This window comes from Callorhinus ursinus, unplaced genomic scaffold (assembly GCF_003265705.2).
Source record: "Callorhinus ursinus isolate GAN/ISIS: 27379988/994484 unplaced genomic scaffold, GSC_fseal_2.0 scaffold10, whole genome shotgun sequence".
NCBI lineage: Eukaryota > Metazoa > Chordata > Mammalia > Carnivora > Otariidae > Callorhinus > Callorhinus ursinus.
Genome location: NW_027397072.1, coordinates 25,829,818 through 25,855,592, shown reverse-complemented (window position 1 = coordinate 25,855,592; position 25,775 = coordinate 25,829,818). Strand labels below are relative to the sequence as shown.

The following is a 25,775-nucleotide window of genomic DNA, read 5'->3' as shown; positions in this document are numbered from 1 at the left end:
AGGCATTTCTTGCATGTAATGTCTTCAATAGATTCATGCAGACCCTTGCAGAATGTAGGAAGTACACCCATGCAGACGCTATGTGCTCTCTGGCTTAGGTGACTGCTGGTTCTTGGCTGCTTTGCAAGCCCTGACTTTGCACCAGGACATCCTGAGCCGTGTCGTTCCCCTGAAGCAGAATTTCACTGAGAAGTACGCTGGCATTTTCCAGTTCTGGGTGAGTAACCTCCTGGTGCCCCAGCCTGGAGGAAGCCATAGGAAGGAGGGTTCTTGGAAGAGTCATGTCTTTGCCTCCTGGGCTGACCGTCTTCCACGGCAATCTTCTCTCACCAGTGGGCACTTTCTCCTTCCAGTTCTGGCACTTTGGGAAGTGGGTGCCTGTGGTGATAGATGACCGACTCCCTGTGAATGCAGCTGGCCAGCTGGTGTTTGTCTCTTCCACCGACAAACACTTGTTCTGGGGAGCTCTTCTGGAAAAGGCCTATGCTAAGTAAGATAATCACCAGAAATCCTTTCCCTTCCCTTCCCCTTCCCTTCCCTTCTCTTCCCTTCCCTTCCCTTCCCTTCCTTTCCCTTCCCCTTCCCCTTCCCCTTCCCATTCCCCTTCCCTTCCCTCCCCTGTCTCTGTCTTTCTCTCTCCCTCCCATCAATGCTGGGAGAGCACAAGAGGAGGCAGGTAAATTTTATGAAGTGAGACGCTGAGGCATGGCTTAGTGAATATAGAAGTGATGTATTCAGAGACTCTTATGTAGAGTTTACCCCATCTGAACAAGCATTTGGGAGTTTTGCCTTTCCCTAATGGGTGGAGTTGTTTAACAAGGATAGGAACTCAGAGTATCCTGCCCACCGGTGAGTTTTCTCCTTTGCTTTTGGGATGGAAGGAAGGAGTAGCAGGCACGTGCCCAGGGAAGAACCAAGCAGGGGGTTCACTAGACTCATTTGGACCATCCCAGGCTCCAGGATAAATGCCCCTTCCCTTCTACTCCCGTGCATAGTCCTTCCCTGGGCAGGCTCTCTGGCTCCTACGAAGACTTGCAGCATGGACAGGTGTCTGAAGCACTCGTGGACATCGCTGGAGGGGTGACGATGACCATCAACCCAGCAGAAGCCCCTGGCAACCTCTGGGACATCCTAACCCGAGCCACCTACAGCAGAACCCTCATTGGCTGCCAGACCCACTCAGGGGTGCGACTGGGCTGTGTACCAGCAGCGTGTCCTCCCTGCTCCCATCCCCTTCATCCACCCGCTTCTGCTCTCACTTTGGGGTGGGCCCAAGACCCCCCTCTAGCTCTTGCTCCTAGAGTCCTGATACTCAAACCGGAGCAGCCAAGCTGAGCCCTAGGGGCCGGCAAGGCCACAGTCAAATGCAGATGGTGTGCAGACAAGCGAGCTAACAGTGACTAAGTGTCAACCAGGTGCAAGGTGCTTTACTAGCACAACTGGTCTTTACTGCCTAATTTAGTAACAACCAAGAACATGGGACTAAAGTAGGGAGCCCTGGGTTCAGCCCTGCCTCTGTGAGCGACCACCACATCATCCCACGTGATGGTTTAGCAGCTCCGAATCTGAGTTTGTCCTCTGTCCAATGGGACGGGAATCCCTGCAGAATGGCATCCTGATTTAGAGGCTCCAACGAGACTGTGGATGCTGAAGAGCTTTGACAACTGTGAGGGCATAGCTGGGTCTCTCCCAGCCCTCCCCATAAGCCCTTGCTCTAGCCATACAAGTCCCCATGCCCCCCCCCGCCCCGCTCCCCTGCCAAATAAGCTGTATACAGCAGTGGGCTGACAGGAGCTCTCTTGTCTCCACAGAAGGAAAGGGTGCTGGAGAATGGGCTGGTGGGCGGCCATGCCTATACCCTCACAGGAATCAGGAAGGTGGGTGGAACCAGACCCTCTGTTTCCCTTTGGGCTCCTCCTCTCTCAGGGCTTCTCACCAAGGCTTGGGTGAACGTTACTAGCTGTGCCCAGTCTGAGGGACAAATTCTTTGCTGGGTTTTACAGGTCCTGCCAAAGCAGGTGGTGGGTTCCTGCACCAGTGCATCTATGTTCTGGAGTGATGTGGTGGGTCCAGCCTGGGCCACCTGCAGGTCACAGTCCTGGCCCCTCCTGTTCTGGGGCAGGCCTGCCAATCAGCCATCCAGCCCTGATGGGCCTCACCGCCCTTCCTCAAGGCCCCCTTTGCTTGGGGCTGCCACTGCCCATGACCTTCACATCTGGGGCTTCCTGCCCAAATTCCCACTTCTTTCTCACACACTCCTTTTCATCAGCCTCCCGGGTTCTTTCCATGGCTATTCATCTTTTGAGCTGTGCTAAGCACTGAGAGAAAGATGAATCAGACAGGGACCCGGCCTACACAGAGCTCACAGTCAGGGATGGAGACAAACCATAGGTAAGCATAGTAACGAAGCAAAGTAGAAAGTGGAGAGAAGAAAAAAAATAGATGAAAGGCTTTAGGGTCTCAGAGGTAGGAGAGAACACATTTGCCTGATTGGGTTGGGGAAAGTCAGGGAAGGCTTCGTAGAGGAGGTGGCATTGAGCTGGCTCTGGAAAGGTCAGTAGATTTGTCTGAGGGAAAGGGGCACTCCTGGTGGACGGGGCTGCACAGAAAAGCATGGTTCCATCTTATAGAGCCTCTGATGTCCTCTAGACAGCCTGATGTGCCCAAGTCCTCCAATTCCCTTTTACTCTTTCAGATTTCTTGACCTCAGCTCCCACCTGACTTCTTCTTCCTCCTCCCAGATCTACATCAGTCATGTTTGTGTGTGTGTCAAGAGCTTTTCATGAATTCTCATATTTCTTTAACAAAAATTAGATTTTATTAATAGAGTTACATGTTTGTGCCCATATTTGTTGTATATTTATTTAACATAATTAGCAAAATTTAGCACTTACTGGGTGCTAAGTCTTGTTCCAACTTCTTCACAAATGTTAACTCAATCCTCAACACACCCCTGTGAGGGGGTGTATTAGCGTCCTGGGGCTGTCGTAACAAATTACCACAAACTGAGGGGCTTCAGACAATGGAAATTTATTCTTTCACAGTCCCGGAGGCCAGAAATCTGAAATCAAGCTGTCATGACAGTCTCTGCAGGTTCTGGGGGGCATCCTTCACTGCCTCTTCCAGCTTATGGCGCCTCCCAGCATTCCTTAGCTAGGGATGGAGAGCTCCAGTCTCTTCCTCCACCTCCTCATGGCCTTCCCCCCCGCCCCTTCCTTTCCCTTCTCTTAGCACTGGGTTTAGGACCCACCCTAATCCAGGGTGATTTCTTTTCTTTTTAAGATTTTATTTATTTATTTGAGAGAGAGGAGAGAGTGAGCCAGAGAGCACAAGCAGCGGGGTCGGGGGGGGGGGTTGCGGCAGAGGGAGAGGGAGAGGCGGGCTCCCCCCTGAGCAGGGAGCCCGACCACGGGGCTCGATCCCAGGACCTGAGCCAAAGGTAGACCCTGAACTGACCGAACCACCCAGGCACCCCTTCAGGGTGATTTCATCTCAAGTTCCTTAATTTTATTATATCTGCAAAGACCCTTTTAATAAATAGGATCACACTGGGGCGCGTGGGTGGCACAGTTGGTTAAACATCCGACTTTGGTTTCAGCTCAGGTCGTGATCTCAGGGTCGTGGGATCGAGCCATGTGTCCGGCTCTGTACTCAGCTGGGAGTCTGCTTGGGTCTCTCTCCCCGTCTCCCTTTGCCCCTCCCCGCTGTGCTCTCTTTCTCTCTCTCTGTCTCACTGAAATAAGTAAATCAATCTTTAAAAATAAATAAATAAGTAGAACCACATTGACAGATTTTGGGTAGATCTATCTTTGGGGGGCCACCTTTCAACACGTTACAGCAGATGTAGCTATTAGCTTTACTTTCCAGATGAGGAAACAGACCCAGAGAGGGTAAGTTGTGCTAGGTCTCAGCAGCTCTAAGAGGCAGAACCACTTTCTCTTCTCCCCACGCTCAGGGCCTTTGGTCTTCCACTTCAAGGTCTCATCTGGCAGGCACGGATCTCACCCAGATAGCTGCAACATTTGCATTTGGCACTCAGCCCAGCCACCTAAATTGCTTCTCGTTTTGTGCAGGTGACCTGCAAACATGGACCAGAATATCTAGTCAAGCGGCGGAACCCCTGGGGCAAAGTGGAATGGAAAGGAGACTGGAGTGACAGGTGAATGCCCGGAACGGGCTGGCAGGGGTGAGGATGGGGCAGGGCAAGCCTGTGAAGGAGTCTGCTGTCTGCACATAAATTTAAAAGTGTTCTTTGGTCTCCAGCTGGATCAGGAGAGTGTTCCGGTTGTGAAGGTCAATTGCTCACATTTATGTGATGCTTAATGACGTATAGACGGGTTTCTCATTCATTATAATAATTGAGCTAATGTTTATTGAGAGCTTGCCAGCACTGTGCTAAGCATTTTGAATTTATTTTTCCTGCCCTTATTTATTTAAAAGTAAAAATTACCTTGACTTTGAATGTGCAGAGACCTCCCTTAGGTGCAGTCTGGCATATTTCCTTCAAGCACTTCGAATATTTATTATCTCTAATCCTCTGAACAGTGCTCTTACTAGGTAGGGAGTTTTATCTCCATTTTACTGATGAAGAAACTGATGCTTAGTAAGCAAATTACTTAAAGGTTTTTGGAGTCAAATCCAGTGTTCTTTCCCGGACACGGTTCAGTGTGCTCTTGGGCCCGTTGAGTCAGAGGTAGACAGATCCAGATTGGCCCCGACCTTCTGGTCCCATGTTGTGACCTCTGGGAGCTCTGCTCAGATCAGAACGCGATTCCCTGGGTCACCTTCCAGGGATTTAGTTTCGGGCAGGAGTCTGGGCAACATGAGGGCTCACCTCATTTGCTCCTCCCAAAACCCCCCGGGTCATAACCCTGAGCTGCCTACTGTCTAGCATCTGAAAACGATTGTTTTTTATATTTTTAGTTGTTTGTGGTGGAGAAGTAATGCAGGAAAGCCTTACTCCCTCGTGGTCTGACATAGAAGTTCAAAATGACGGGCTTGAAAATACATAGTACCAACATAGGTTCAGATGCGCTTGGACATTTCATAACTTTGTGACTTCAGGAAAGTGACTTAGTCTCTTTTAACCTCTGTTTCCCAATCTCTAAAATGGCAACAAAAGTCCCTGTCTTGCCATCAGGGAAATCCAAATCAAAACCTCAATGAGATACCACCTCACACCAGTCAGAATGGCTAAAATTAACAAGTCAGGAAACGACAGACGTTGGCGGGGATGCGGAGAAAGGGGAACCCTCCTACACTGTTGGTGGGAATGCAAGCTGGTGCAACCACTCTGGAAAACAGTATGGAGGTTCCTCAAAAAGTTGAAAATAGAGCTACCATATGATCCAGCAATTGCACTACTGGGTATTTACCCCAAAGATACAAATGTAGGGATCCAAAGGGGTACGTGCACCCCGATGTTTATAGCAGCAATGTCCACAATAGCCAAACTGTGGAAAGAGCCAAGATGTCCATCGACAGATGAATGGATAAAGAAGAAGTGGTATATATATATACAATGGAATATTATGCAGCCATCAAAACGAATGAGATCTTGCCATTTGCAACAATGTGGATGGAACTGGAGGGTGTTATGCTGAGTGAAATAAGTCAATCAGAGAAAGACATGTATCATATGACCTCACTGATATGAGGAATTCTTAATCTCAGGAAACAAACTGAGGGTTGCTGGAGTGGTGGGGGGTGGGAGGGATGGGGTGGCTGGGTGATAGACATTGGGGAAGGTATGTGCTATGGTGAGCGCTGTGAATTGTGCAAGACTGTTGAATCATAGATCTGTACCTTTGAAACAAATAATGCAATATATGTTAAGAGAAAAAAAAAGAAGAAGATAGCAGGAGGGGAAGAATGAAGAGGGGTAAATTGGAGGGAGAGACGAACCATGAGAGACGATGGACTCTGAAAAACAAACTGAGGGTTCTAGAGGGGAGGGGTGGGCGGATGGGTTAGCCTGGTGATGGGTATTAAAGAGGGCACGTTCTGCGTGGAGCACTGGGTATTATACACAAACAATGAATCATGGAACACTACACCAAATACTAATGGTGTAATGTACGGTGATTAACATAACAATAAAAAAATTTAAAGAAAAAAAAATCCCTGCCTTGCAAAATTGTTAGCCTTAGGTGAGATCAAGTATGTGGGGGGCCTGGCCCAGAGCTTGGTGCCCAGTGAGGGATGAGTTACTGTTACACGTTGTTTTTAGAAGACAGGATGTGAGATTTAGTTGTTTGCAAAGCGGCATGAAGAGGAGAGAAATAATGACACTCTCGAACATTTACCCCATGTCCTCCACAATCCTTCATTCCCCACGGAAACACCCCCTTTTCTGTTTTCAGCTCAAGTACGTGGGAGCTACTGAGCCCCAAGGAGAAGATTCTACTGCTGAGAAAAAGTGATGATGGAGAATTCTGGTATCTGACCTGGGGACTCGGGACAAATGCCCTGGCTTACATTTGGACACCCAGCCTGCAAATATTTACTGGGTGCCACACGTCTGCCAAGCACCTCGTGTGCAGAGATAGGGGCCCACAGCCCCTGCAAATGGTCATGGTCCCTATGATGAGTGCAGTGACTGCTGACATGGTGCTCGGTGGACACTGGGTGCAGAGCATGGGGGTGGCCGCCTCCTTCTCCCTGACTTCCGCCCAGTCTCTTGAATCACTCAAAACACTCAAACCCAAGGTTTTGTCTTTCCTGGCCTGAAAGGGAGATAAGGAAAGAAGCCATAACTGTAAACTATAAGCCACCTCAGAACACCATGACATGACTCCCACCCACCCCAAAGCCACTCACCCTCTTTTATGAAAAGCCACCAAGACGCCTTGAGCTGATGCTGTTTCTGGGTGAGGTGAGCCCCATTTGCTCCCCTTTCCCTTCGCTTTTGGTCCTTACTATTAACTTCCACCCTTGTTCCCATGGGCCACTCTTCCCCCATTCTGCACTCTTTCTAGACTGCTGTGACCCCTCTCTCTTTGGAAGTGGTCACTGAACTCAACAGCCCTGAAACTACTATTAATTTCCACTTTATAGAAAAGTAAACTGAGCATCAGCCAGTGCAGATAGCATGCCTTGGGTCACAAAGTGAGTAGGGGCTAAGACTTTTATCAATGAATAGTTGAGAACCGACTTGTGCATTTATTCTTGAACACTTGTATTTCAATTGGCTAGCTAGGAATGCCTCAGTTCAGCTTTATCATTGCAATCAGCAAAGCAAGAACATTTCCCCCAGGCATGCTTTGCAGGAAGCTGCTTCCAGTGATGGGCTGGGGGTGGGGGGTGGTTTCTCGATGGCCCACCTCCCCTGATGCCTCCTCACACTCATGTAGCCAGCTTCGCTCTCCCATGTCCCAGGCCAGCCCAGCGGGACAGAAGGGCGAGGTCATGGGGCTGGGGCTGGTGGGGCTGGTGGGGCTGCTTGATTCCAGCCCCCACATTAGTCCTGATGCGTAGACGTTGTGCTGTGCCCCCTTCCTCTCCACAGGATGACACTGAGGGACTTTAAAGCGCATTTCATGCTTCGGGTCATTTGTAAACTGACCCCAGGCCTGCTGAATCAGGAGGTGGGCCAGAGGTGGGCATGCACCATGCAAGAGGGGAAGTGGGAGAAGGGGAGCACGGCTGGTGGCCGGATGAAGTCGCCCCAAGGTAAGCACGTGCACAGGAACTGGGGCTCTTGGGGCTAGAGTAGCAGCTTTCCAGCAAGGGTGGGGACGCGGGCGCACTGCGGGTGAGGGTGGAGCTTGTGCCCTACACGGGGCATCTGGCTGAGTGTGAGGGATTTTGCTGGTTGAGCCGTGTGCTCTGGCCCTGGGCCATGTCCTCCTCAGCCCCAGGAAGCCACAGGCACACATGCATGGTAGAAGTGGGGGTTCAGTCTTTGGTTTTAGGACAAGGCCATTTCTATGCTGAAATAACCACCCCTTAAAGGCAGGCTTGAAATAGTAATTTTGTCCTATGTATCAGGCTTGCCTGGAGGTCGGTGGTGAAACAAAATCAAGGATTCTTAGCTCACCACTTACAGGAGACAAATGTGTCTGAATTCTCAAAGTGGAGAGATTTTGTCACTGTGTCCCTTTCTCCACAGTGGAGGTGCTGAGCCATCTCTTTGGAAGGAAAGACTTGTAGGATATGATCTCAGTGGGCCAGGTGCCTTTGGCTCTGGCTTCCCCCTCTCACCACAGAGGTCCCACCAGAGGCTGAAGCTTGGTCCCTGTTAAAATGCAAACCTCCCTGTGATCATGGACCTGTTCTCCTCAGTTAGTTAATACAGTTCCTTACTCAGGCAGTCAGTGCTTATGGGGCACAAAGTCTGTGCCAGGAACCATGCTGCACAAAGGGGCTACAGTGATGAGAAGAGCTCTTGGTCTGTGTGTGTCTGTAGGACACAGGGTGGAAGGGGTGGGGTTGGAGGGGGGACAGAGGGAAGGCTGAGAACCCCACTCCCTCCAGATGGACCTTAGGGTGGGAATCTCAGGGCAGGTGCCCTGGGTCTGTGGGAGTGTGAAGCTGAGGGAGCTGGGGGCTTGGCTCACCTCACTTCATTCTGCTCCAGACACGTTCTGGAAGAACCCACAGTTTCTGCTGTCTGTCTGGAGCCCTCAGGAGGGCAGGAGTTTCCTGATGCCCTGCAGCATGCTGGTGTCCCTGCTCCAGAAGCCCAGGCACAGGCACCGCAACCGGAAGCCTCACCTTGCCATCGGCTTCTACCTCTTTAGGGTGAGTGGGCCTCCAGGGCCCACGGCCTCGTGGGGCATCTCCCACCACTGGGTATGCTTCCTCCCTGTTTCCTGTCCTCTTCACCATCTGTCTCTGTCTACACGCAGACTTGGGTGCAGACCTTGGCTCTGTCCCTTGGGAATATGTGATCTAGAACACGTCACCTGCTGGCCCTTGAGCATCAGCTTCCTCATCTGTAGAGTGGGGACACTGATATTTACGCAAAGGGTAGACCAGAAGGACACCGCATGCCAGTGCTCCTCATGGGGCCCGGCACACAGTTCATACAATCAAGACCGCTGTTCTTTTCCTTTCCCAAAAAGTCAGGGTTGCCTTCCATCACCCTTTTCCAGAATTCCTGATGATGAATTAAATGTCACTGACTAGAATAGCAAGTCTTATGGGAGAGACAGGGGCCCTTGGGGGGAGCCTTCTTACACATCAACCTCCATTAGTTTGTGCTTGTGGAAGAGTTGCATTCCCTGCCCAATGAGACCTCTCTTTTTTCTGCTTTTCAGTTGAGCAAGGTGAGTGCCACACTTGACCAGCTGGCCCTGGTTTGGAGTGATGTCACGTGTGAGGTTCAGCTCGACTGTAGCAGCCTTACGTGAGGAGCCGTGAGCGTGTCCGGCAACAGTGCCAAAGGGATGAGTGCTTGCCATTCTTTTTACCCAAGGACCCTGAGAAATCCTTCTGCCTCTTTGGGGCGGTCTCTGAGCCTGGTGTAGAACCAATACATGTTAGAATTTATTAAATCCCTGCGTAAATAGCTAGCACTGATATTGAGGACCATCCCGGTGTCAGAAGAACGGTAAATCATAGTCTTAGAGCCTGAGTTATGAAGCCCATAGTAAAACAGATCTGTAACATATGGACATCAGGAGACCAAGCAGCCCACCTCCTTAGGGACAAGGGACAAAGGCTTGGGAAAATGGGACAGAAACAGACAGGGGACAGAAACAAGTGTGGCTCTCATGTGCAGCGGGAGCCTAGAGGAGCAGCTGAGAAGGTTGGAGGGACCCCAGCCTCTGCGAGCGTGGCGGCTATTATTTTGTTTCCCAAAGTAAACAGGAGTGGAAAACTGCATTTTCTCAAATTAGATTGAATCAAGTAAAAGGGTTTTTGTAAAAGAAACTATTTCTGTATTAGGTGTCTTGGGTCAGTTTTGGATTTTTTTCCTCCTGTAGGAACACTGAAGGCTCCCAAAGTTCCCCATAAATTTTTTTAAGTTATTTATATCATGCATATTTCTAAATAGAATTTGGGTCAGCCTACAATAAAACTGTAAACAGAACAAAACTATAAGCCAGTTAAAATTTATAAGGCAAGAAAAAAGTCATATATGGATAAGGTAAGCAGTTGAGTCTACAGGGAACGCTAAACCTAGGACAGCTAATATGGCTGATTATAAAATTTAGTTCTGAGATTCCCAGTAGCCAAGGCAAAAATGGCAACAGGATGATTCTCTAGTTCTTATTGTCTGATAAAGGAAAGCATGCATCATCAGGAGGTACATTTTGTTTCCTTAGCCTTGAGTGGAACCTGTGAAATGTTTTTATGTTAGATGGGTAACGTCTTTGTTATCTTTATATAAACTGGAGTGAAGAACCAGCATATGGTCCTCCTCTCCCTCTACAACCCTTGAGTGAGAGCAAAGGGGAAAGGCAGCAAGAAAGATAGGGAAAGATGGGGAAATAAAGGAGGGAGAAAGGACAGAGAGAGAGAAAATAAGAGAGAGGGAGAGAGAGAGAGAGAGAGAGAATATGAGATAAAACAAAAGACACACGCCCAGGCAATGTGAAAGGCAGAGCCTGATTCAGGTCTTCTGAACTTTTGTCCAGTTTTCTTTCCCCTTCACTGAGATGATGTAGAATGTCCAGTTTATCTGTACGTAGCTATTTTACTGTAGGTGGGGAGATGTTTGGTGGTCCACCAGTATCTGTGACCATAGTCATGTCATAATCAACCTTGAAATTACATCACATACATGGAGGCAGCATCAGGGAGTGTAAAAGACAAGGACTTTGGAGCTCAGCTGCCCTGAATTCCAACGCTGGCTGGGACTCTTACCAGCTAGGTGACCTTGGGCACATGACCTAATTTGTCTGAGACTCAGACCCTTAACCGTAAAATGGAAAGTGCAGACACAGTGACATTTCTCACGTCGTTTGTATACAACATTGTTTTTAATGTAAAGTTAAATGGATTGACATGTGTTTCATCAGCCCCACATAGGATTCCAGCAATGGTGCTCATTCCTGACATGTTATGTTTTTTCCCCTCCACTGCTCACCCCTTTATCCTTCCACTGGAGCAGGTTGGGTTTGGCTAATCAGAGATCACCTTCATCCTGTTTCCTGGCCAAGGACCCCAGGGCTGCCTAGAAGCCCGGGGTATCATCTTAACTGGGGCTCTTCCATCCTCCACCCACAGTACTATGGTGACCAGAGGAGACTGCCTCCTGAGTTCTTCTGGAAAAATACTCCCCTAAGGTGGCCTGAAGCATTTCTCACAGAGAAAGAAGTGAGTCAAGAGCTGCAGCTGGAGCCAGGGACATAACTCATTGTGCCCTGCACCTCTGAGGCCGGCCAGGAGTCGGAGTTTCTCCTGAGAGTCTTCTCCAGGAAGCACATCTTTCAGTAAGGACATAGGACTCCCCTGGAGTTTGGGGCCCCCTCGGGCCAGGGGAAGTATGGAGGAGGAGGCGGAAATTGCAGAGGACGGGGTCTGTGTGGCCAACACAGGAGAGGGGTAGGGAGAGCATGGAGCTCCCTGCATGGGGAGCGCCCTTCCTTTCCTCCTCCCCACTCTCTTAAGAAATGAACAGTCTGCTAGACATTCAAGAGAAAAAGCTAGACTAGGCCTGGCCCCTGCACTCCGGAAGCTCAAGGCCTAGAAGGGACAGGGACGTATGAGCAGTGATTTATGCTATACTATGTCCAGTGCAAACATTTATCTACACAGGGTGTTAGCAGAACATCAAGGAGGAGCATCTGAGCCAAACTCCCGTGGCCCTGGGGGAAGCAGGGGTGGCTTTGGGGAGGTGTTAATTTCTAGGAGCTGCATAGGGGTTGTGCACATGAGGGGAGGCTGTCATCAATGAGCAGGCTTAGATCCATAAGTGTGTGCAAGTGAATCAATAGACATGCATCCCAGCCCAACTTCTGCTGCTGCTTATGATTGTTTTGACACGACAGCCCTTCAGTGCTTAGAATCCAGTTCTCTTTCTTTTTTATTGGTGGTTTGGCTCTATGTAGTCTGACTTGACCTCGAGCCTCACCGCCTGTCCATGCTGATAGTATATATGAGTAGGAGTCGTTTGGTGTAGGTGCGGACAGTGAAAGGCATGCCAGGCGTGGAAATGAGCAACAGCCCGGGGGCATGTGGGGAGCAGTGTGTGGGGCCATGTGGCTGGACTGTCTACTCCAAGGAGAAGTGGGGGAAAGGCGTGAGAGCGGGGCGAGCCCACATGGCAGATCAGTTAAAGGACTTGGAAGATGTGTTCCCAGGGGAGGGAGAATATTGGCCAAATGCTCTCAGGAAGTAATTCTGCCTTTTGTTTTCCCTCAGTGAAATCGGCTGCAACGTCAGTGCTGTCTTCTCTAAGGTGCGTAGGCAGGTGGCATTCCACACGCTGGGACCGTTTCCAAAGGACGGTGGGCTTCTCCCCTCATGTTCATATGTTGGGGGAAGAAGTCTGCAGATCCTGAGGACCCTACTCTACGGCACCCATACTATGTTCTCTTTTGTGCCCTACGAGTCCCTAGTTCTGCTGTTTTTACACCAGGAGAACTGCCCTTCTGGTCAGGTCCTTGTCATGGAGGGCCCAGAGTGCCCAGTGCATGAGTTATACATCGACTTGCTTCTGCTTCTTTCTACCTGGTGTTTCTTTTACCCATTTCACTGTCTGCTACTTCTCCAAAGCCAGTGAGAATTGGAGAAACAAAAGATGTGTGAGTGCTGTGGTAGAAAACTTAAGATGGTGCTCAAGGTCCAACTTATAGATTTCTGGAGCCTGGGGGTCATGAGACAGTGTGTGCATGAGCATCCATTCATCTAGGTGAATGATGAGGTCTTTCCATGTGTCTGTTCCTCTAGGAAATAGTGGACCAAATGAAGGGCAGGATGAATTCTTCACTAAACTCTTTGAGAAGGTAAGTTGGCCAGGGGTGGTGGCGAGCAGAGGGCAAAGCAGGGGACAAAGTGGAGCATAGAATTCCATGGAGGATGTGTTTGCAGCTGCCTGATCCTGGTACAAAGTCTGATGTAAGGTTACTGTTCCCCAAACGGCCACTTTATATTCAAATCCTCAAGTTTTTAGACAAGTAAGTGGAAGTGGATTGTCTCCAGAAGGCTCCTGTAAAATGCATATCTGTTCTTGGAAGTGACTTTGATTAGTTGTAGGAGAAACGGCTTTAATCTTTAATCCCTGAGAAAAAGGAATGTAGAGTTTAGAATCCGTGTTGGCAGTGGGTGCAGAGCATGGTAATGACAAGCCCAAGGGGCCTGGGGGAGCCCAAGGAAGAAGACCCCTTGGGTGGTCACCTAGAGAAGGGATAGGGCTGGGAAGAGGGCATTAGGGAAGAGAGGGCCTGGGGCTGCATACCTGGTCCCCTTGAGGCCTTTCCTTAAGCTGACCCAGATCAGGAGGCCAGTGGTGTGAGGTAGGGCTCTGGAAGCCGCTCTGTCCCTAAGCTGCAGGACACTAGGTCCGTTGAGGAATAAGACACAAATACACTAGAAATCTGGCATCTGACAGCTTAGTAATGTCATTAAAACTACAAGGGCATGAGCTCCTTGTGTTAGTAACTCTCCGGATTTAATTCACAATGTGCCTGCCCCCCAGTCTTCTCTCATATTCACCCCTGGCATTTTGCCTAATGTAGCCAGAGAGGATAGTTAGAATCTTACCTGTGTTGTTCATAGATGTTTTCCTCCATACCAGGGGTTTCCAAACAGTTTCTGTTGCAGTCATTTTATCAAATGGAATCTCTTTGAGAACCCCAATATATATAAAACAGATAAAACTGATATATTATGAATATGTATCTGTTTTATAAGCTCACATTGATGATACTTACATTTCATTTATATTTTTTAAGGTTAAATTTTTTTTTTAAGATTTTCTTTATATGAGAGAGAGTAAGCACAAGCAGGGGGAGCAGCAGAGGGAGTGGGAGAAGCCGGCTCCCTGCTGAGCAGGGAGCCCGATGCGGGGCTCGATCCCAGGACCCCGGGATCACGACCTGAGCCGAAGGCAGACGCTTAACCAACTGAGCCCCCTAGGCGCCTCTTTAAAGTTAAATGTTAATGTAAAGGGTTGCTTCTGATAAACTCTAAAATTAAAACTTGGAGCCTTGGCTGAAGATCTCTTATTAAGAATAAAATTCAAACTAAATTGTTTGCTGAACTCCTGAAGCATCTTGATGAAACTCAGTTTGACAAACACCATTATTAGACTGTTTCTTTTTTTTTATTTTAATTTTTTTATTGTTATGTTAATCACCGTATATTACATCATTAGTTTTTGGTGCAGTGTTCCATGATTCATTGTTTGTTCATAACACCCAGTGCTCCATGCAAAACGTGCCCTCCTCAATACCCATCACCAGGCTAACCCATCCCCCTACCCCCCTCCCCTCTAGAACCCTCAGTTTGTTTTTCAGAGTCCATCGTCTCTCATGGTTCGTCTCCCCCTCTGACATACTCCCCTTTTCTTCCTCTCCTGTTATCTTCTTCTTTTTCTTTTTTCTTAAAATATGTGGCGTTATTTGTTTCAGAAGTACAGATCTGTGATTCAACAGTCTTGCACAATTCACAGCGCTCACCGTAGCACATACCCTCCCCAATGTCTATCACCCAGCCACCCCATCCCTCCCACCCCCAACCACTCCAGTAACACTCAGTTTGTTTCCTGAGATTAAGAATTCCTCATATCAGTGAGGTCATGTGATACATGTCTTTCTCTGATTGACTTATTTCACTCAGCATAACACCCTCCAGTTCCATCCACGTCGTTGCAAATGGCAAGATCTCATTCCTTTTGATGGCTGCATAATATTCCATTGTGTATATATACCACATCTTCTTTATCCATTCATCTGTCGATGGGCATCTTGGCTCTTTCCACAGTTTGGCTATTGTGGACATTGCTGCTATAAACATTGGGGTACACGTACCCCTTCAGGTCCCTACATTTGTATCTTTGTGGTAAATAGCCAGTAGTGCAATTGCTGGATCGAACGGTAGCTCTAATTTCAACTGTTTGAGGAACCTCCATACTGTTTTCCAGAGTGGTTGCACCAGCTTGCATTCCCACCAACAGTATAGGAGGGTTCCCCTTTCTCCACATCCCCGCCAACATCTGTCGTTCCCTGACTTGTTAATTTTAGCCATTCTGACTGGTGTGAGGTGGTATCTCATTGAGGTTTTGATTTGGATTTCCCTGATGCTGAGCGATGTTGAGCACTTTTTCATGTGCCTGTTGGCCATTTGGATGTCTTCTTTGGAGAAATGTATTAGACTGTTTCTTATGAGTCCTGTCCTGCTGGGGTTCCCTGGGCTTGACACCCGGGCTCACTTACTCTGCCCAGAAGTGGTGTATGTTCTGTGCAGAGCAGGGCTGGGGTGACTTCCCAGCTCTCTTCTCCTGCAGCCCCTCTGCATCTAATGAACCTTCGGTAATGATAATTTTCTCCTGCTACTCTGCTCCCACTTCAGTATCCAGAAATAAATGCAGTGCAGCTGCAGAAGATCCTGAACCACATGACCTGGTCAAGTGAGTATTTCAGAGTCATCCTGTAGGACTCAAGGGGCACGGCTCTTCTGAACTCCGGGTCTACTCTCTTTCCCCTGTGCGACACATGAATTCCTGCACCAGGGTCCCCTAAGCAGCTGTGTCTTACACCAGGGTGGGTCATGTAGCAGTAGAGAAATTTATACAGCTTGGAAAATAGATTTTGTTTTTTGTTTTGGGGTTTTTTGTTTTGTTTTTGCTTTGCTTTGCTTAGTTTGGGTGTGTAGAGATACATAGCTATGAAAATAAAGATTTCTGATGTTTTGCTAGTTTGGGAAGAATATCTGAGTACTTCTTTCTTGGCATATAAATTCCATGTGGAAGAACTGTACCCAGCCTGGCATATAAATATTATATTTATATACAATGTAAGTGTTGACTAGCCCTCCCAGGGAGCTTTCTAATGGACTGGTATTTAAGTTGACCAACCTTCAAAAATTTGAAGGAGGGGAGCACATCCCCTCAGAGGGCTGCAAATGGCCAGTATGGATGCCCTCATAGGAAATTTGAGATATATTGTTAAGAAAGTTTAAAGTCCATGGAAAATTTTTTATATGTATATTTCAAGTGGGAAGAACATGATTTCTCCAGGGAGGAGAATGAATTTCAAAACGAAGAAAGTAAACCAAACAATTAAAAGGTATTTGCCACCTAACATATGTGATTGATTCTCCTTTATATGAAGCCAAGACTTCAAACCCAAACAAATTAGAGTCTAGGGTGTTGTATAACTCAGGGCTTGAAATAATTTCCAGATGGCTCCTCAAAGCCAAATTCAGGTATTACAAAAGAACCAGAAGGAGAGATTCTAGAAATTATAGAATATAAGAATCCCCCCCCCACCCCTGACACACATACCCTGGAAAATAAATTCTAGGGAAATTATCTAGAAGAGATAGTCTGAGCACATTTATAATTTTTTAAATGTTTTGATCACAAGTATGCAAAGTGGTTTTCCAAAGAATGTGTGGACAAATTGCTTTCATTTAGTCCTATGAGAGAATTTTTGAATTGACAGATCAGAGAACTACTGTGGTTTTGGGCAAAATACTTGGCAAAGTATCTGATGGTAAATGATGACATGTGGGTTGGGAAGTAGCAATATGAGATGTATTCACAAGTCTGATTACCATTCCCAAGAGTTATATAAATGCGAAACCAGAGGGGTAATTCTATGTTATAGATGAGAGTCTGTAAGTATAGATGAGAGTCCCTGGTTTCTCCCCTTCACTTCCTCAGGTTTTATCAATGACTCAGAAGAGGACATGGGAGGTAGGCTTACCAGATTTGCAGATGGCACATTAATATAATAGATAGCCGAACTGAAATTCACAATGCTCACAAGCTGTGTACCCAAACCAAAAAGATGAAACAGAGTCAGGATGATAATTAAAAACTGCCATTTCATTATTTTTTAAAAATTGATTGCCTAAGTTCCTGGCAGACAAGATCTCATTTTTGTGGCAGTTTACGTAAAGAAAGATATCTGGTTAATATAGTTAACCTGGAGCTTAACACGAGCTCATAGTTTCAAGTTGCTGCTAGATAAGCTAATCTAAATTCAGGCTATATTTAATGAAAATGTTTAGATTTGTATTTTTGAAATTGCCTTCCAAGGAGTATTAGACACTATGAAGTTTTAGGAAATGTTCCAAGAAATAAAAGGGGTTAGACTCTGTGGTCAATTGTGCTCAGGGAATTCTGCATTAAACAAAAACAAAATTTCGATGCTGGCTTCTCAGTACCTATTATATGCTAAGATGCATGGTGAATGGATAAAAGGGTCTCTAAATACAAAATATTTCAAATATAGTTGAACTCAAAACCCTTTCTCCGCAGAACATCATCATTGGAACATAATTTGGGAAATACAACTTGAAAATTTGGGAAGTCATAGTACCCTTGTACTCTGCTTCATTAAACTGCAGCTCAAGGAGTGCATTCTGGTCTTGGTACCACATTTAGAGAGAAGACGGCAAAGCATAGGGTCTAGAAGAAGGCAAAGAGAGTTTAGAAGCCACGTTTAGTATGGAGAGGAGACATTGAAGAGCAGACATATGCCTGTCTATGCCTTTCTGGAGGCAGAACTCGGGCCAGGGACTGAATTTTGCAGGAGATTCCTTTGGAAGTAACATAAATTTCTCCTGACTGGAGCTATGCATCCATGTGAAAAAGCAAACACCCATAACCGAGAGACCGTCCACCAAACATCTGAGGAAAGGATCCCCCAGTTTAGGTGGAACTTGAACAGATTGATCTCTCAGCTCTCTTTCAGATTTGGGAGTCCGTGACTCGGTGAGGGACCCATATCCTAGGTACCTGGGGCTATGTTCACCTGCCTATGGTGGAAGCAAAGCCAGGCTGTAACCGGCTCATCTCCACAGGGCTTTATGGTGCTCTTTGGGTGTAGGAACCACCACTGAGCCTTCTCTCTCTGCTGCCCTCTTCTTACTCCCCGCTACCCCCCCCATAAATGATGGTCATTGGAACCTACAGGGGGCCTAGACAGCTCAGCCTCTTCCCATTCAGAAAAGGGCTGTGCCGTCCTAGGGCCACCCCCATGCACACTCTTCCTGTCCCTCTGCAGGTCTGGGGAACGCCCAGCCTCTCTTCAGCCTGGACGCCTGTCAGGGGATCCTGGCCCTGCTGGACGTATCTTTTCAGGTTTGTGGCAGGAGGCATGCTGCTGCTGGTGGAGAGCCTCGAGCTGGGCCAGGCTGCCTGGGTTTGAATTCCAATCCAAGCACTTCCTAGTCGTGCGATCTCAGACAAGTCACGTAGCCTCGTTGTGCCTTCAGGCCCTCGTGTGCAGCGTGGAGATGCTATTAAAAGCTACTCTGTAGTATCAGCGGGAGAATGCACGTAGGGTAACCCAGGCAAAGTGCTTAGTGCTGTCATCCAAGGAGTGGTGAATATTAGCTATGAATAATAAGAATCTTATTTGCCGACAGTGAGGATGAGGCAGCTGCAGGGGGGTGGTGGTTAGGAGCAATCCTCTGGGTAAAAAGACTCTGTTCCAGGAGACTCAGGCTCCCAAGTTTTGCAGTTGGTGACCGGGCAGTGGCTGCTCCCATTTACAGAGCAGGAAATCAGAGGTCAGTAAGCTCAGTGGCATGCCACAGACTCTGCTTTCCTGGCTCTCAGCCCTGTGATGTTTCTAGCAAACCCTCTGCCTTTCTAAGTGGACAATTTAATCACAGTTTAATTATCCATGGTACAGAGGGGCACGTAGAATGGAGAGTGTGGGGTGGGGTTTGCAAATATAAAAGCGGTCTTTGAAGAAACGTTGCAGAAGACAGCGTGCGGCGGTGGGCAGGTGTGCCGGCATCGGAGGAGGTCCCAACCTTACCACCGGCTGCATGAACTTCAATAGGAGCATCCTCTCTGAGCCCCCGTTTTATCATCCATTACAGGGGGAGAGTGAATACCTACCTCACCTAGGAGGTGAAAATGAAGTGATGTAGGTCAAGCATATAACTCGGGCTCAAAGAGAGGTGTGTGTGGTGGTATGTTGACCTGGTCTCCCTGATGCAGAGGTATTTGGACATGATACAGTCTACAAGGCCAATCATTAAGCTTTTAACTTTTTTAAAATTTTTTTATTGTTATGTTGATCACCATACATTACATCATTAGTTTTTGATGTAGTGTTCCATGATTCATTGTTTGTGCATAACACCCAGTGCTCCACGCAGAATGTGCCCTCTTTAATACCCGTCACCAGGCTAACCCATCACCCCACCCCCCTCCCCTCTAGAACCCTCAGTTTGTTTTTCAGAGTCCATCGTCTCTAATGGTTCGTCTCCCCCTCTAAGCTTTTAACTTTTTATAAAATGACTAAATATAAGAGCCACCCTGTGACAGACTCCTTCCAGAAGTTGGTTTTAACAATAATGGGGAGAAAAAGTTACTGTTTTTTTATTTAAATCACATCAGATTGGCTGTGTCAAAATATCCTTTCTCACTGAATGTTAGCTGTTGTCATCACCAACATCCCCTCCATCATCAGTCTTCTCCCAGTGCGGCTGTGTTTCTGGCTCCTGCTGTCCCTTTCTAGCAAGGGCGAGGGAGCCCAGGGCTGGACTGACCAGCCAGCAGAAGCCAAGCAGGGCTATCAGACAGGGAGCAGGGCTGTCCACAAATTACACCCTGTTGTGCGGAGGGCCAATTGCTGCTGCCAGAGGTGTGAAGGCAACTCCCCTAGAGGCTTTGACCTTAACCCTCTATCAGCTTAATGCGTCTGGTACTGTGAGCATCCAAGAGTTCAGAGACCTGTGGAAGCAGCTGATGCTCTATCAGGTAAGAACAAGTCTTAACCACACCTCCTTACGGGGGTGGGGGGCAGAGATGGCAGTTCTGCGAAACTGTGTAAGGCACCACGCCTCTTTCAGCCCCGTGTACCCCACTGTTCACCCAGCTGCTCTACCCTCCCTTCAGTGCGCCCGCCTTCCCTCTCTCCCAAACTCAGCCTGTTCCAACAGTCTCCTGGATTTCTAAAGTGTATGTCTGATGATGTCGCTTCTTACTGAAAGCTTTTTAAGACTCCCCACGGTCGTCAGTTAAGGTCTGAACTCTTTAGCATGGCAATTAAAGTCCTGCATCAGTTGGCTTCTTCCTATTTTTCCAGTTCTTACTCACCACTATCTGCCTTGTCTCCTGAGTCTGAAAGCTGGCAGCCCTTCAAGGTTTGGAGAATGTGCCGAAGTCAAGTACATTTGGCTATACCCAGGCTGTCTATCCGCATGACAAAAAACCACTCCATATCTCAGAAGCCCGGACCCTCTGCCTATTCTTGTCCTGGCAGCAGGCCCTGCTGGCAGGGTCTCACGTTGGCCGAGGGTCCACTGCTGCATGGACACTGGGGCATGGAGGGGCTCTCGGGTGGTGCTTGGACACGCCTGGCTCCTGAGCCTTTGGTGTGGGTTCTTCACAGGAGGTTTTCCACAAGCACGACAGTAACCAGTCGGGATACCTGAACAGGACTCAGCTGCGGGCCGCCAGGAGGGACGCAGGTAGGCACAGGCTGAGCAGGGGCTGCAGGCCGCACCCTCGCCGGGCTGGGAGAGCAGGGGGTGCGTCACTTCTGAAGTAATTTTAATGTGCGCAGTTGCTCCCAGAGGCCCGAAGATGTGGATCTGCAAATCACGGAAACATTTATTACCTCTCTCACTATGGTCACAGCCGACATTATTGAGGGCTGGGGATTCCACGCTCTCGTTTAATCCCCCACACCGAGTGATAATCCCCACTTTACAGAGAAGTTGCAGCTCAGAGAAGTTAGGTAACTTGTCTGGAGCCTGAATCCAGGACTACCAGGCCCCACAGTGGATGTTTTTGACCACTCTTGAGCAGACTGCCTCCTGCCTTGAAGGCCAGCATCCCAGTCGATAAAAAGACCCTCATGCTGGTGGCCCAAGGGGCAAGAGTGGGGAGTCGAGGAGGAGGTAAATTTAATGGACTACATAATTAAACAACTCATACTGAACCCCCTAAAAGAAGACCCCCGTGTCCTCAGGATTCAGGTCCTGGAAGGGGAGAGAGCTGAAGAGGCCTCAGGTGGTGGGGAGGGGGCATGAGTTCCCCAGCACCCATGACCGGAGTCTGTGTTCCATGCAGGAATCGTGCTCAGTGATGGCGTCTGCCTGCCGATGCTTACCCGGTACAGCGGCCCCAACCTCCAGATAGACGTCGTCGGCTTTGTCCACTTGGTGCTGCGCGCAGAGAACATGGAGGGTGAGCTGGTGGGGAGGAGGCAGGGCCAGAGTTCCCTCTGCACTCTTTGTGGATTGCCCACCTGTGCCCAGTTCAAGCAGGAGGGAGGACAGCAGCCGGCACAGAAACAACAGGCCAGGAGCTATGGGGCACGCTGGCTCTGTGCCCGAGAAACCCAGCTGCATCGCAAGCTCATGTACGCCCCATCTGTCCCAGGGGCAAAGGCCTGAGGCAGCTCACTTACCCTTGTAAAGTGTGGCCACATGGGGCTGAAACCAGGTTCCCAGGCGAGGGGATGGAAGAGAGTAACCAGTTCGTAATGTTTCCTTTTAGCTGTGTTCCTTTCTGCGGCATTTTCACAGATGCCTTCCAGAACTTACCCCAAGAGGGCAAAGGGATATACCTCCAGAAGGCAGAGGTAAGCCTTTGTCCATGGGGTGGACTCACATCATCTTAGGCAGAGAGGGCCACGGCAGGTCTAGGCTCTTGTGAAGGAGCAGGGTTCTGGGGCCTTCGTTCTACTGAGTTGGGGATGTGGCCCTGCATTCACTGCACTCATCCATTCATTCGTCCGCTCTTTACTGAGCACTCAGTCTGTGCTGGGTGCATAGCCAGGGACCTAGACCCTGACTCAGTGGACCCAATGACTGTGACCACAATAATGCCATGGAACAAATCCACCCAACTTCAGCTCTGACAACAGTACTCACTGAGTTCCCCAGGTACATGTTTGGGAGTGAGTGCATCTCCAACTGGCTGGCTCGTGATTGGTGGGTGAACTGGGAGCTTTGCTGGGGTACCTTCATCGAGGAAGCTCTGGCCAGGCCTCCTCATTGTCTCCGGACAATGGCAGAAGTACAGGGGAGCGAGCTTACACATGCAGGGCCTCCCAGATCAGGTACTTCGTGCTCTGCAACTCATTCTGTTGTCCAAAGCAAGTCACATGGCCAAGCCCACTTCCAACACATAGGGAAATAGGCACCTCGAAGTCACTTGCAGAGGGCATGGACACAGACTGGGTGAAGACCCAGGCCAGCAATGAACTCCAGCACAGACAGTAATAGGGGAGCTGGTCTGAATAGGGCATTTCACAGAGACCTTTTTGGAGGAGGTGACATCAAAGTTGAAATCTTGATGATCAGAAGGAGCCGGGGAGGCAGAGTGGAGAGTAGGAAAGGCTCAGGCTAGAGGGAACAGTGTGTGCAGTCCTGGCTAGAGTAGAGAGAATGACAAAACTGGCTCAAGATGAGTCTGAAAAGATCAGGGTCAGATCTTTCTCAGGAGCTGGCCTAGCCTTTCCCCTATGGGCTGGGATTCTGATCTTGTGTGGGTAGCCTCTTCTTGCACCTCATATAGTGGTTCACACGTAATAGGAGCTTGACAAATGTTTATTAGTGAATTAGTGAATGAGATGATATGCCGATAAGACAAATCTGTGCCTGACACTGATGGTCTTCCCTGATGATTCAAACCGCATGGATTTACTGAGCACCTACTGTATGTCAGATGTGGCACTAGGTAGAGTTTGCTGCAAAGACATTGGAGTCTGGAATTAAATTATCTGTTCTTGCTTTGTAAAAATACGTCCTCTGTTTGGGCTGCTTAAAAAGGGTCTAGTAAAAGCTGAGGTTTCTTCCTTGACCTCCAATGTCCATTTTATGTAATATCTTTCCAAGATATTGGGAGCCTCAGTATGTGTCTTGCCTCAGTCACAGTCGTATTTGAATGTGAAGACAGGATTCACCTGGAGGGGCAATGGTTAGAATCTTCTGAGCCCATTTCCATCTCAAATCCCCAAGCTCACGTGCTGATCCCAAGCAGTCCCTCCATAGTGCAGGCTCAGAGCTGGGAGGTAGGACAACATGAACGTGCAGTTGAAAGAGGGCAGCCCACAGCCCACGCAGGCTGCAGCAGTGCAATGTGCCATCACGGGAAGAGAACTGGACTGGGACCTGAGCTGAACCCACAGCACTGCTTGTAACTAGCTGTGGGACCCTAGGCGACTCAACTTCAATATATATGGGCCTCAGCTTCCCCACATGTGAAATGAGTGAGCTGGTGTCTCTAAGATCCTCTTCAGCTCTGACCGTCTCTGGCTCCACGAGAAGGAGATCCTCAGGGCCATCCAAGGAAGTCTATAGGGAGTGGCAGCCAACTTGTTGGAATTTCACGCTGGTTTTCTCTGATGCCATTGGTAACTCCATCATTGTCCTCTTCATCACCAACATCAGCAGCAGCAACATTCTGATGTAATTGGCCTGGAGAGTGGTTTCTCCAGAGGTCCCCTCTATTCGAGTCAGAGGGTCTGTTCATCACACCCACATAAAGCTGTCAGACAAATGGGCCCATAAATGTAAACATGTAGAATATGCTCTAATGGATTTCTGCTACCCAGTTGGTCCACACACCTGCACACTGCTGTCATGAGAATGCCAAATTAAATTCATGGCAGAAAATTGCATTGATTGTTGAATACAGAATCAGCCAGTATCTTGGGTATCATCATTCACCGGCACCATGAGAAGTCAAGGTTGATTATATTTCAGGTTGATTTATACCTACTACCAGATGGTGTGGTCCCTCTGGCTAAACCATCCATTACTGTCCTGTCTCCATGGCTTCCCAGGAACGAGGGGGAGGAGGTCCCAAGTCCTGTGTCAGGCTCCAGGGTCTAGTGACCGAAAAATGAATCACCCCTTAGCTGAATGTCAGAGGTCTGCCTGAACTGACCGTAATTTGCTTTTGCATTATGTCCAGTGGCTGATGATGACTCTGTACTCCTGAGAAGGCTGGGGCCCTGTCTACCTTCACCGAGGATGCTGCATATGGCTCAAAGGTAGCCTTCGGCTGAGACCAATCCACACTCAACCCATTTACCGTTCTTCAGGACCATGTCTCCAGTCATCATCTTCTCAGCTGGGAAGTTTTCTTTTCTGCAGATCTCCCCTTCAGATAGGCAGTGTGCAAAAAGGGAAAGGAATTAGCAGAGATTGCTTTGGACTTGTAAAGACCAACTGTCATTCTCAGGCCACAACCTTTTCACAAGCAGAGATGTTACCTGATGTGACCTAAGCAATCTGACTCCAGAATTGGTGTCTCAACTTTTAACAATACTGCCTCCATGGCTGTCCAACTTAAATGACCTTAGTCGAATGTTGCCCATTCAGGGTAATAGTCTAGGTTTTAAGATCTGAAGAGGGACTAGTATGTCCTTAAACAACTGCACCAGCTTCTAGAAATCGGTGGATTCAGGCTAAATTTCAACTGTGTGGAGGTGGGGTGGGGCTATATCGAGCTTTCAAGAACACAGAAAATGAGAGGATTGGCAGAGTCCAGGTGGGTTGGGCTGGCTCTGGCATTTGAGGTCACTGGATGGTCTTCTGCTACAGTATCTCCAGATGGTTGAATTTGGGGCCGGAACCAGTGGATTTAAAACACCTGAATTCTCCAAGAGCTTCCTGCATATAATAGGTGCCAATCTGTTTACTTGACCTATGGACTGTCAGATCCATTTCAAATCCGTCCCCAAAGCTTCTGTGTGCCAACTTTAAAGAAGAACAACCAATCCATGCTATATCATAGAGCTAAGCAGTAGATGGTTGGTATCTCTGATTCTTTGACCTACCATGCTGCCTCAGTTTCACAGCATCCCTCTCAACCCAGAACCTGGAGGAAAACCAGAATAAAGACCATCTCCCAAAGTCCATACATTTTACTCACAGGTTAGCAACCCAGAGCCATTTGTTAAAATTCTATTTATTCTTGATTTCCAAACTGTTCTAATAGACATGACCGTCTGGTTTCCAAACCCATAAAAGACTAAAGGAGGAAGCTGAATAAAAGGGTGTCCATTCGCAGAACAAAAGGAAACCTGACAGTCCGATAAATGGGCACTGAAGAAGGAGCAAACACTTTCTAAGCATGGCTTAAGGAAGTAGAAAAGTATTTTACTTAGAAAAAACTTTATTGATTCCAAATGATGAAATGTAAAGTGGTTTTCCATAAAGTTCCAGGCACATGAGGTATTGCTGTTTTTATAAATGATGATCATGTGTTATAGGCAAGATTTTTATGTCTATTTATTTGTCAGTATCTCTGTCTTTAGATTCTGCCATTGTAAATATTTGTTTTAATTAAATAGCTATTGCTTTGGTCCCACGAAGGCAATTTGGAAGATTTTTGGTGGTGGGCAGGTGATACCATCATCCCGTTTATGACCCTTGGACTACAGTGTAATAGTTTTGGTTGGTGCCGATGACATTTATATCAAAGTTAATTAAGTCTGATAGAACCTCCCTTCTAGCTTCTCAATGGTCTGAATGGCCCTCCTATGTCACTCATGTGTTACCCTCACTCGCCTGAGTCTATCACTGTGGTAACTCAGATGCCCCCCGCCATGCTGACCTCCTCCATTCCTTCCAGTGCCCCCCAAAGCTAAGTACTGGAGACCAGGGGCAGAGCTGTTTTCCCACCCAAATATCGCTTCCCCATCCTCTGTCACTCCAGGGAATGTGAGGCAAGTAAA

The 25,775-nt window shown here is 48.1% G+C and overlaps 1 protein-coding gene across 1 annotated transcript in view; it reads left to right on the top strand.

Annotated features, from left to right (window-relative positions):
- CAPN14 (calpain 14) overlaps positions 1–25,403 on the top strand; it is a 30,293-nt gene extending 4,890 nt beyond the window's left edge. Inside the window, 19 exon segments of the mRNA XM_073897227.1 lie at positions 99–217; positions 354–490; positions 1,011–1,185; positions 1,812–1,877; positions 4,074–4,159; positions 6,363–6,437; positions 7,508–7,671; positions 8,579–8,742; positions 9,261–9,269; positions 11,176–11,381; positions 12,313–12,357; positions 12,848–12,896; positions 15,463–15,520; positions 18,126–18,190; positions 19,769–19,837; positions 20,472–20,550; positions 21,155–21,271; positions 21,613–21,668; positions 24,008–25,403. Coding sequence (XP_073753328.1) covers positions 99–217; positions 354–490; positions 1,011–1,185; positions 1,812–1,877; positions 4,074–4,159; positions 6,363–6,437; positions 7,508–7,671; positions 8,579–8,742; positions 9,261–9,269; positions 11,176–11,381; positions 12,313–12,357; positions 12,848–12,896; positions 15,463–15,520; positions 18,126–18,190; positions 19,769–19,837; positions 20,472–20,550; positions 21,155–21,271; positions 21,613–21,668; positions 24,008–24,034 — 1,766 coding nt within the window. The 3' untranslated portion in view covers positions 24,035–25,403.
- The last annotated feature ends 372 nt before the right edge of the window (positions 25,404–25,775 follow it).